This window comes from Limulus polyphemus, unplaced genomic scaffold (genome assembly GCF_000517525.1).
Source record: "Limulus polyphemus unplaced genomic scaffold, Limulus_polyphemus-2.1.2 Scaffold3517, whole genome shotgun sequence".
NCBI classification, from domain to species: domain Eukaryota; kingdom Metazoa; phylum Arthropoda; class Merostomata; order Xiphosura; family Limulidae; genus Limulus; species Limulus polyphemus.
The window spans coordinates 89,144-101,869 of record NW_013669127.1 but is presented as its reverse complement, the minus strand read 5'-3'; the positions used below and the strand labels follow the sequence as shown (position 1 = coordinate 101,869).

At 33.8% G+C, this 12,726-nt stretch overlaps 1 protein-coding gene across 2 annotated transcripts; it reads right to left on the bottom strand.

Annotated features, from left to right (window-relative positions):
* Positions 1–440: 440 nt before the first annotated feature.
* On the bottom strand, positions 441–11,674 carry LOC106469503 (clumping factor A-like). 2 transcript variants are annotated; one of them, XM_022398042.1, is made up of 3 exons: positions 11,463–11,674; positions 3,762–6,727; positions 441–3,551 (listed from the first exon to the last, which is right to left on the bottom strand). In XM_022398042.1, exons 1-3 carry the CDS (start codon positions 11,645–11,647, stop codon positions 3,154–3,156), a joined length of 3,549 nt encoding a protein of 1,182 aa, XP_022253750.1. In that variant the 5' UTR covers positions 11,648–11,674; the 3' UTR covers positions 441–3,153. The 2 variants fall into 2 exon arrangements, with proteins under 2 accessions (XP_022253750.1, XP_013785457.2); XM_013930003.2 differs by having other exon boundaries at positions 441–6,727.
* Between the last annotated feature and the right edge of the window lie 1,052 nt (positions 11,675–12,726).

The window sequence follows — 12,726 nt, the reverse complement described above, 5'->3', positions numbered from 1 at the left end:
ACGTAACAGATTTGATTGATAATTTGGTTAAATGAATGTTTAGATAAACATATTTAAACAGATCAACAAAAGAACTACTTCAGCCCTCCCAATCAGAACAGGCCAGTGTCTATATGACATTAAATCAGTATTAACTATGCCCCAGGTTACTCTAGCTTCTTAGGAGGTTGGGAATACACTTCCAGACTAATAATGATAAAGAAAAACCACACAACGACAAATCCTATTTCTTCACAAAAACATTTTGTCTCAACAGTGCTATTTTTTAGACCATTTTGGTCAGACAAATGGTCCATTAAAACTGCATAAAAATAAAATAAAAAGGACCGAACCATTTTGGAATGTTCAATAAATTCTACATTTTTTGTGGAACTTCTAGAATATGCAAGGAAGTGTGTACAGCTGACAGTATTTACCAAAAGAATCTTAATTCACAACCATCAATGTGATACTAGTTTATTCAAAGAATATTCTTTGAAAATACACAACAGCAACTCAAAATCTACCAAATAGTTGTACGTTTTTCTCTAAAGCAACTGACATTTAAACAATAATCATTTGAAGAAGTACAAAGGTAACATTGTTTTAAAACACCAAAGGGGACACAAGCAGTTCAGAATATTTAACTTTATCCACCAATTAAATACCAAACAATATTAATGTGAGAACATTTTCATACAACCAATTTTCAGTAGGTTTAATAGTTCATAACATAACCTTAAAACTTTACAAACTGAAGGACAACAGATACCAAAGAGTAACAACCAGTGTTCTTTACTTTACTGAAACGTTCCCATGCATCCAACTCTGGGAAACAGTTGGAAAGACTTCTCATATTTTAGTGTCAGTTCTCTCACCTCTGTTTTTCTTCCCTTTTAGTATAATTGTAAGAGGCTGAAGTCTTTATATAGATAATGTCAATAACCTTGTTATGTAACTTCACTCAACATATACTTAATCAATATTAAAACCATTTATGTAATACACTGTGTGATCAAAAAAACAATAATGGAGCAATGTAACCCTATCCTGCTTGTTAGAGCTCTCAACATTTAATGATCTATATTACCAACAGTTACATTATATTTGTTCAAAAAGTATTAAAAACAGTTACATTAACCCAATTACAATACTCAATAAGACCAAACTGTTATAAGTGCTGACCCTAGAAACGTTTTTGAATACAAATATATGTAAATTATAACTTATTAAATTCAGCTACAAAAAGAAAAACAACACTAAAATGTTTTGACAGAATGGAACAGTAAGTCATTGGTGTGTGGGTTCTAATCATTACAAGAAAAAAAAATGCATAATAACTGAAGACTAGTATCGATCAAGAGATATATGTATGCATTATTTAAGCAGGTGTAAATATTCTTCCAAAAAATTAAGACCCCCCCCCCCCATATCTTAAATCATGATTTCTAAAATTTTACCCTAGATTTTCCCTATGTCTGATTGGTTGTGAACTGCACCACAGCTTTAGGACAAAACCCAATACTTAATATTGTTTTTTCTTCAATATTTTTATCTTCCCTTAATGCAGTATTCTTCTCGGAGTTTCAAAATCTCAAAATTATTCCTGCAACTTTTGGAAAATTATTCGGAAGAATATTTCCTCCTTTATTTAATTCTAAAAAAGTCTAAGTGAACAACAGAAGCATTACTACAATCTCTATTGAACTACCACATAAGCTTGAAAATTCTGTATACCTAAGCCTTTCTTTCGTGTTTAACTATCAATGGGAATTGATATCCTATGTTTTTACTTCTTGACAAAATTTAATTGAAAATTAGTTTCAACCAGAAATAATAAATACACAAATGAAAATAAGCAAGAATATATTACAGTTGCTTCAGAATACACCCTCTCACCGTACTGTATATTTTACACACAGAACAAAAACAGGTCAGATTCACCAAGTTCAAATGAGCTGCCGAACTATGCAGACCCACAGTTGTGAAGGTTTCATTCTAAGTAGTGTCCACTAGTGTCCAGATGGAGAGTATGTCAGGTGTCAATGTTCTTTTTTTAAACAAGAGGGCAACTTGTCTCACTAAACTGTGTACTTGAATAGTTTACAGGGCAGTTTTTCAAATCTGTGGTATCAAGTATTGGATAACTGAAACGTTCAGGTAGTTCGTTCACCAATGTCAGTGCTTTTATCATTATTACAAAACTACCACAAGAGGGCAACTCCAATATGTTGAATAAAGGACATTAATGATCTCCAGGTGTTGAAGTCCAGTGGACTAACATTACAAGACCCTAGAACTGATAACTTTTAAGAACATGCCTTTCCCAGTAAGGGTCCACCAGAATGAGATCACTGACAGGTCTGTCCACATACCTTGAATAGTAACCATAAACTTGGATATCGGCAGTTCACCAATATCAGTTAGATTTTTCAGAGGATTATGAAAATTATTACTGGCCTCTGATTAATACCCAGGAGCTTATACACCAATAGGGTCACTGATGTTTATCAGGTATTCTAGTTGACAAAAATCACTGCCTGAACCATTACTGGTCATTTTTTCTTTTATACTTAAGAAATTACACTTCAGTTTAAGGTTCTTCAGATGTTTCAATCAGCAAAGATCATTAGAGAGCTATCACTGGCCTCTGATCAGTATTTAGAAACTTAGTAGCTAGAAGCTCCAGAGACTTGAGTTCACTGGTTACTCTTTCAGTATTCTAATTCTTGTTGCAATCAGCAAGTCAACGTCACAAGCTGCTATGTATTTGTTTTTAGGCAAACCTACTATAAAAAAGAAAAGAATCTTCTAAGCTGGACTTGGAGTTCAGGGATATAAAAGTACTAATCTCTGTATCAGTGGTTTATCTACTTCTGAGTGGAAATTCACGAGGCCAACGTTTTGGTGTAAATAACCATTCGTGTTCCACTAACTTTCAAACACCACTTCTTCAGATTCTACAAGCACAAAATTATATTCTTTAGATGCTGGATTTGTGCCCCAGAACTCATTTTGGTTTTTAAAATCCTTGTTCTGTGTTTTTTTTTACTGTTCTTCCAGTACTATTTTAGGATGATAGACAGAGCCCAATAACTGGTCTGCAGTTACAATAAAACCCTGACTAGTGTTAGATACCTAGTATGTATCAACTTCCACACCCTGACTGATGTCCTAGACCTGATTTATATTAGCTTGAAATTCTGGACTGATGTCAAGTGCAGGACTTGTATCAGATTCAATGTCCTGATTAACATCCAGTACTTTGTATGTATCAGATTCAATGTTTTGAGAGATGTCTAGAGCATGGTCTGTATCAGTTTCCATATCTTGACTGACATCTAGTACCTGGTCTGTATCTGATTTAATGTCCTGAATGATATCTAGTTCCTGGTCTGTATCAGATTCAATGTCCTGACTGATGTCTAGTTCCTGGTCTGAATCAGATTCAATGTCCTGAGTGATGTCTGGTGCATGATCTGTATCAGCTTCCACACCCTGACTGATATCTAGTTCCTGGTCTGTATCAGATTCAATGTCCTGAATGATGTCTAGTGCATGGTCTGTATCAGCTTCCACACCCTGACGGACATCTAGTAACTGGTCTGTACAAGATTTAGCATTCTGGCCAATGTCTAGTTCCTGGTCTGTATCAGATTCTATGTCCTGATTGATGCCCAGTGCACGGTCTTCATCAGATTCAGTATCCCGACTGATGTCTAGTTCCTGATTTGCATTAGCTTCCACACCCTGATTGACATTTAGTTCCTGGTCTGTCTCAGATTCAATGTCATGAGTGATGTCTAGTGCATGGTCTGCATTAGTTTTCATACCCTGATTGATATCTATTGCCTGCTCTGTATTAGCTTTACAGACCTGATTGGTGTTGCAAACTTGGTCATTATTAGCTTCAGACTCCTGAATGATGCCAAGTATTTGGTAAGCATTAGCTTTAAAGTCCTGATTAACATTTAGTGCCTGATCTGCATTACTTTCTGAAACCTGTGTGGTGTCATAAACGTCTATGGTATCAGGTTCAAATTCCTGACTAGTGCTGCATTTCTGGTTAGTATCAGGACTAGAGTTCATTACCTCGTATAACTTAGCTTCTAAATCCTGATAACTGTCAACTATTCCAACTGTTTTATCTTCAAGATTCTGATTTGAGTTAATGTCCAGAATAGAACTGACTTTCTTGTTTGTGTTATCTTCAAAGACTTGATGGGTGGTTGATAACTGCTCTGTATGTTCAGTAAAGTCCTCAGTTATATTCAGTATCTGGTTAACACCAAAGTTCTCACTGTTGTCCAAGGCCTTGTCTGTGTTAACTTCAAAGTTCTGACAGATGTTCAACAATTGGTCTGTATCACTTTCAAAATTAAGACTGGTGTCCATTACCCGAGCGGGTTGTGTTTTTGAGGTATTTAACAATTTATCCAAATTATTTTCAGGACCATGCCTGGTTTCTAAAATCTTTTCAACTTTAGGTTGAGAGTCTAGACTGGTGTCCAGAAGTTGATCCATGTTAGTTTTGGGATCCTGCCTGGTCTCCAATAGATCTTTGACATTAGATTCAGAATGCTGGCTAGTGTCCAACAACTGGTCTGAGATAACCTCATTGTTCTGACTGGTACCCAACAATTGATTCATGTTAGTTTCAGGATCTTGGCTACATAAACTTTTCTCTACTTTAGATTCATCAGAGTTGTGGCTGGTGTCCAGCAGTTCATCTGTGTTAGTTTCAGGATCTTGGCTACACAAAAGCTTCTCTACTTTAGGTTCATCAGAGTCATTGCTGGTGTCCAACAGTTCATCTGTGTTAGTTTCAAGGTCTTGGCTACACAAATGCTTCTCTACTTTAGATTCATCAGAGTCATGGCTGGTGTCCAACAGTTCATCTGTGTTAGTTTCAGGATCTTGGCTACACAAAAGCTTCTCTACTTTAGGTTCATCAGAGTCATTGCTGGTGTCCAACAGTTCAGCTGTGTTAGCTTGGCTACACAAATACTTCTCTACTTTAGATTCATCAGAGTCATGGCTGGTGTCCAGCAGTTCATCTGTGTTAGTTTCAGGATCTTGGCTACACAAATGCTTCTCTACTTTAGCTTCATCAGAGTTGTGGCAGGTGTTCAGTAGTTCATCTGTGTTAGGTTTACGATCTTGGCCAGGATTCAAGAGCTTGTTTACTAAAGGTCCAGAGTCTTGGCTGGTATCAAACAATTGGTTTACATTGATTTTAGTGTTTTGACCAGTGTTCAACAGTTTATCTGTGTTAGTTTCAGAATCCTGGCTAGTATCCACAAGCTTGTCTAGGCTGGGTTCAGAATCCTGACTGGTATACAAGAGCTCGTCTACATTTGACTGAAAGTCCTGACTGGTTTCCAAGAATTGATTTGTGTTAGCTTTAATACTGTGATTAGTATTTATCAATTCAACTACATTAGTTTCAGGATCCTGGCTGATGTGTGAAAGATTGTCTACATCAGGTTTAGAATCCTGGCTGGTGTCCAACAATTGCTCTCTGTTTGCTTCAATGCTCTGATTGGTGTCCAATAGTTCATCTGTGTTAGTTTCAGGATCCTTACTGGTTTCAAAGAACTTGTCTATGCTGCATTCAGAATCCTTGCTGGTTTCCAAGAACTTGTATATGTTGGATTCAGAATCCTGGCTGGTGTCCAATAATTGGTATGTGTTAGGTTCAGTATCCTTGCTGGTTTCCAAGAACTTTTCTATGCTGGATTCAGAATTCTGGCTGGTGTCCAATAATTGGTATGTGTTAGTTTCAATATTCTGACTGGTGTCCAATAACTGATTTGTGTTAGTTTCAGGATCCTTGCTGGTTTCCAAGAGCTTTTCTATGCTGGATTGAGAATTCTGGCTGGTGTCCAGTAGTTGATTTGTGTTAGTTTCAGGATCCTTGCTGGTTTCCAAGAACTTGTATATACTGGATTCAGAATCCTGACTGGTGTCCATTTGTTGGTCTACATTAGTTTCAAACCCTTCAGTAGTATCTAACAATGGGGATGTAATAGCTTGAAAGCCTTGACTGATGTACAACTGTTGGTCTAAATTAGACTCAGATGCTTGGCTAGTGTTGAATAACTGGTTTGTATTTAGATGAATATCACAATCTGTAGGTATCAACTCATCTGTGATAGTTTCAGAGCCCTCACTGGTGCTCGGTAACTGATCTGTATTAATATCAGAGACCTGACTAGTGACCCTCATGTGGAAACCCTGAGCGGTACTTAAAATTTGATCTGCGTTATACTCATTATCCTGACTCGTGTCCAAAAACTGAACTGTATCTAGCTGAGAACCCTGAATGGTGTCCAACACCTGGTCTGCATTTTGATGCAAAACCTGACTGCTGTCAATATGTTGAGGTGTTTTTAATTGAGAATTCAAAGAGCAAGCTGTGCTTTTTTGAGAGGACTGAACTGTAGTTTCTATAGAAGCCTCCAAAACTGTGGATCCTATCATGTTGGCAGTGCTTTCATTCTTTTGTTCTTGATTGCTAAGTAATGATGCATCATGATACATCTGACTTGTTGAAACTGTCTGGATATTAACTCTATGGGTAGAAAGCTGATCCCCAACCTGGGATTTTTGGGAAACCTTGACCAAACTTGGTTGCTCAGTCATGCCTGATAAAAGATGACCACTGGTCTTGACAACATTACGTTGCTGACCAAGTCCAACAATAGTGGAGTCTTTTGGTACTGGTAGTTCTGCATGACTGCCACCACTGGTAAAAAGTATAAAATTTAAAAAAATTAGCTAAACATACCCTGACAAAAATATTTAATATTATATGCTTTTTAATGTCTGAGAAGACAACAAGTATATCATCAGCACAGCTAAAATTCAAAACTCATTACACATTTTACTGAAATAACATGTTTTTTGGAGATATTACAAGCTCACTTGTTTCTGAAGTTTACATTCCTAGGCTTTCAAGCTCGAACTTTATAAAAAATCTCGAACAAAATATATCCAATTAAGAATATATTCTTAAATAAAGGCTAGAAATACATGCTATGCAGTTTACAACTAGAATATTTTGTATATTAGAACTTCATAAATTCATGCAAATTTTTAAATGCTGTTATGTGGATACTCATGAGCTGGTCACAAAAACTTTGCCACTGCTATGTAATACACTTCACAACAGTTGAAGGTACAGCGTGAGCCTATGGTCAAACCAATACGATATAGTGTGAAAAGTCTAAAGTAGCATTTTGTGACACCTATGATAAAGCTATGTTTTACTTACAGAGTGGCATTTATTGAGGAGAAAAACAGAAGTTTTTCGGATATTATCCAAGATGATCAATATAACCGTCACTTCGATTAAATCAGTCAAATGGTTTTATATTCCAAAAGCAAATATACTCATTCCTACAACCAACACCTCTTTTGATTCGTAGACACCCTGATCAATAACTGGTTTAATAATATTAATTTCAGATTTTGTACACACAATTTCAACGGAGACTGACCATTAATTATTATACTTATTTAATCAACAATTCAGAAACTGCCGTATTTTGACTTTAAGTACGAGTAACGTTACTGGTATAAGTAAACATTTAACTAATACTAAACCAATCAAAGAGGTACTTAAAGGCTCCAATTCACTCCTGAAGAAGTAATAATCTTGTTGTATGTATGTAATGGGTAAAACACAGCTTGGATATTCTAATAATTACATAAATTAAAGTGTGTTTAAAATTGCACAAGAATAACAACACTGAATGTTGTGTAAGAAAATTTCAATGAAATTAGAATTTTCAACCAGAATGGAACCTTATGTGCAAGTGAACAAAATGGCTAGGTAAGGAACCTCTAGGATTCAGGTATAGATATTTAATTAACTACTGACCAGATGTACAGCAGCCTCTTGGCAGTTTACACTACCACCTTTTTCGAACCAAATAACGAATTGACTGTCACGCAAAAGATTGGTCAGTTTTAATTTTGGTTTAACTTTGATTTACACAGTTTACAAAATCAAAAACTTAATATGAAGTAATTATTATGCTTTTTTTCACTCTTTCTTTCAAATTCATCTGAGCAAGAAACTCTTAATAAGGTAAAATGGTTTTTATGAAACTTGATATAAAAGTTTATGATGGTGCTCTAAAAGCACAAAAACATGTAATGTCTATTGTAACATTCTAATAAAAATGTTTTATCATGCATTGTCTCTTTTTGTTGAGAAACTCCTAAGGAGGATCCGTTGTAGACACATACTGTAAACATCGTGACACAAAAAAAAAAAGATGGGATTCTAGTGTTTCTGGAACTCATTCAGTACGCCTGTTCCACCTACTATTTCTGTGTTTCTAGCATCTACTGGTGTTACACAACATATCAATTGCTGGAACTCTTTCTTCCTATAGATATTAAACGATTAAAACTAAATCTCAACTTCATTATTGAGAAAATTTAAAAATTTATGACAGAACTAAACATCAAAAATATTAATATTTACCACATTATTAAGTTGCCAAAAAAACCTTGGCTAGATAGAACAGAACTTTTAGACCAACGTTTATTTTTCTGATCATCTTTGTACAGATTAAAGGTTAGATTTTGAAAGGTATAAAAATAAGTGTTTCTACCATTACTCTATAGTGACTTGTCAACAACAACATACATATGATTTTCAATTTTTAGAAGAAAAAAAAGAAGGAATGCCAGCTGACATCATTATTACAACACCAATTCAAAAAGGTTTATGAGCAATTACATGTAAAGTTTCTTAAAATGTCTTTTGTTTTCTGAGTAAAATAAATGTGGATAATTAGACTTGTTTAAAAAGTGCCTTTCATTTTGTTCAAATCATCCAAAGGTAATTTAAAATGAGGGGTCTCATTTATTGCAGATGTCCGACTTTGATGCTATAGATCTTAATAGTAAAAACTTGAGTTTAAATTAAAAGTTTTCAAATGCGTGCTGACTTCCATTTTCATCTCCAAAAGTGAGAATATGTTGATCTACATACCCTCAAATAACATGACCCCTGTCAACCTCAGTGCACTTTTGCAGACATCTTCACCATTTTTAAAACACACAATTACACATTCCGAACTTTCAATGTTTGCCTGATATAATCCTTCAAATTGACAAGTGCAAAAAGAAGTGGCAGTTATACCCTGCCAATAACAGCATCAGATGTTAACTGCAGAAAGTTCACATATAACAGCCCAGTGACTCATTTACGGAGGTATACGTACTTATGCTGGATCACCTAACGTTCTTCTCAACAGACAAATACTATCTGTTTGTATCATCACTTCATAGCATCAGTGGTGCCAATGTACTATAGACTGAGTGGTACCATACTACAAAAGAACAGATTTGAACTTCACATGCCACAGATTAGGTGAGCACTCAACATTTTGAAACATTATCCATTGCCAAAAAATCTTGGTTAGGTGGAACAGAACTTGAAAATTTTTAGACCACATCTTTGTATTGTTTAAAGGTTATGTTTAGAAAGGTGTAAAAAAAAAGAGTAATATCTAAATATTTAGTGACCAAATAACAGTTTTTCAATGTTTTTAAACATACAGGAGACTTTTAAATACCACCCTCCCAAATAAGAAGGGAACAATATTATTCTTTCGCTACATGTATTCATATAAACACTGAGATTGTATAACATAAAAACTCTAATTCTAAAGCTATAGCACAAATCCATTAAGAGTCAATAAAATATAAGCTTATTATGAATTTATTTTAACAGAGGAACAAGAACTTCAAAAAGATACACAAACGTATATATTCTTTTAACACTGAAATGTTCATTTAAACCAGTATCTTCAAAACTATGATCTCATTAGAACAAACCAGTGATAACTTTTACTAAAACATTCTATAGAGTAAATTGTTTTCCTTAAGCAGTACACATTTGTAGCTAGAACATTATTACCTTAAGAACACGTTTTCTTTAACTCTCGCCGTGGTAAGTAACGAGTGTTTCTTGTTAATTAAAGCAATACTATCCGTGAACTGCCCACCACGGGTATCTAAACCCAGTTTTTAGCAACATAAGTCTGCAGGCTCACTGCTGAGCCACAGGAGAGAGAGAGGGGGATAAATGTGTCATTTACTTGTTAAATTAAATTGAAGACCTTAAATGTCATTCAACTATTACACATTTTTCCCCCGTAAATATTTTATGTTGTTAATACAGGGGGCGCTTATGAAAAATAAACGAGAAAAAGTTATATTTAGAAGGTTTGTACTAACTTATAAAATACAATACTTGAATCCACCACAATGTCTTTCACAATGATCTAGCAACTCTATAGTACGTTAAAAATTAGATGTTATGAAATGACACTTCTGAAAGGGAAGTGAAGCAAAGAACAGTTGACAATAGAGGATACTATAACTTCACTATAAAGGACTTAAATTGAAGACAGAAAAAAAATCATCCTACATGCTAACAATATTTTATGGCTTTATGAAGAAAAAACATAAATTATGTAGAAAAAACAAATAGCTTTTAAAATTTCACCCATTTTCACTCGTAAATAATGTCAAGTAAATAAAACATAGAGGTTTGAAACATCTAAATTGTAAAGTGAAAAAAAACACATTTACCCAAAGTAACCCAGCAACTTTAATTCTTTAGAAGTTTTATAAGTAAACAAATGAAGTTTCATAAAAACTATGATACTTAAATTTCAATGAAGCCTACTTAAAAAAAAAAAAGTTGCACAAATGCTTTTTAAACTGTATATAAAAACCATGATTAGTGATGTACACGTTACAACTAAACACAATTAGTTTTAATATTTACAGAAACTGTAAAGTTGGGCTCCGAAACTTAATTCCTCAAACATAAAAAGATGACGTATTGTAGATAGTCCCAGTTTAATTTTAATATCATACACATTATTGAAAGACATTTTTTATACACTATAAAAAAATTTATGACTATTCTTGGTTCCTTGTAAATTTAACCAAAAATTTTCATAAAATTCTAGTTTGTTGATATCAGTATTTCCTACTGTTTTTTTTTTATAATTATTATAAAACATAATGTATACAACTTTACGAGAACAGCATACAAGTCATGCTCACGAATTTAATGTCAACAAAATGTTATATGAAACATTAAGAAACAACACAAAAGACACTCACTTCCATAACTAATAGTAACATTCTATGATATCAAAATATGGATTTGTTTTCAAATGACTATGAAAATATGTTGTTGTTTTTTTTTTACGTTTCCAAATATTTGATTAAAATTGTAATATCTCATACGTGGGTATTTCTGAGTGTTGCAGTTATTTTTAAATCTCAGACTGTCGTATCTATTAAAAATAAATTTCAACAGGTCATTGGTAGAAAAGCAATTCCTTTATTGTTTGAATGTGGAAATGTTGTCGTGTAAAAGGTGAGGTTAACAAGGCGTGATCTACGACTGAATCCCACACAGCAGTATCTCTGTGTACACCTACTTTGGGTGGCTGGGACAGAGGTGGATAGCAAATTGCTCCTCAGAGTCAAAACCTTTATGACAAGTTGCACAGATTAATTGGATGAGTTCTTTGTTTGCGACGTCTTGCGACTCTTGTTCTCCCTCATGTTTCATCTCGTGGTTGGAGCTATGTGATTCAGAAGAGACTGGCTGTTCCACATTCATTTCAACTGAGGTTCCTGTACCTGATAAAGGTAACACTGAACTATTAAAAGGTAAAACTGATATAAAGACACAGAGATGTCAATTCAAGTACAAATTAATGAAAACCAGCTTGACCTTAGTCTTTTGCTTCTCCTACAGATATAGCCAGTATTAAAACTGTATATTTTAACAATTCATTACTAAAACTAGACTCAACTTTTTATGTTGGACCCATTAAAATATAATCTATGTTTCCGAAATACATTCATCCAAGTTTTTATACTACAAAACAAGTACACAAACAAGCTTCCAAAACAAGGATTCTTCATTTCCCACAGGCTAGTAAAAATTTAATATTTAACTTTTTCAAGGATATACAAGTATGTTGCCCAGTAGAACACATTACCAAACTATGAGAGTGCCTACATTATCCTTTAATGGCATAAACAATAATATATAGTTAGGATGACACTCAATGTTAAAACTAAGTTCTTCACGTGAATTTCATTATTTTACTGATGTGTTTGATGACATTTTGGAAATTACATTAACATGCAACAAACAAAGGAATCTGTTACATACAAGTTCTAGTAAATGTATACGGATACAGGTTAGTAATCATCAATTATACACATCTACATTACATTAGCTGCGTGATCAACACTTAATCTTTAAATAATTTAAAAATATTATTTGCTTACAAAGTTTGGTTACATTTCTGTATTACAGCACAAGCTTTACATATTATTATACACTTTTTTACTTTCACTCAGTTCTTATTAATAACGACTATAATATAGTCTTCTCCCATTAGGACTAACCTAACCCATTACTAGGACTAGTTTGCCAGTTTTTCTGAATAACGAGCATTAATATATAATTAATAATATATGGTGCTAAACTAAATAAATAATTAGTGTTAACCCATTCAATGAGCAGATGAAAGAGCTCATGTCAAGAGTTTTAAGTTACTTTCAAAATATAATTAAACTAGTTTATTATCAATTTATAAAAATAAACTTGGCATCAAAACATAGTTAATAAATCAGATCTTAATATTATACAAGTTTTAATTTCTAAAAAGACATTTAAATAAATTC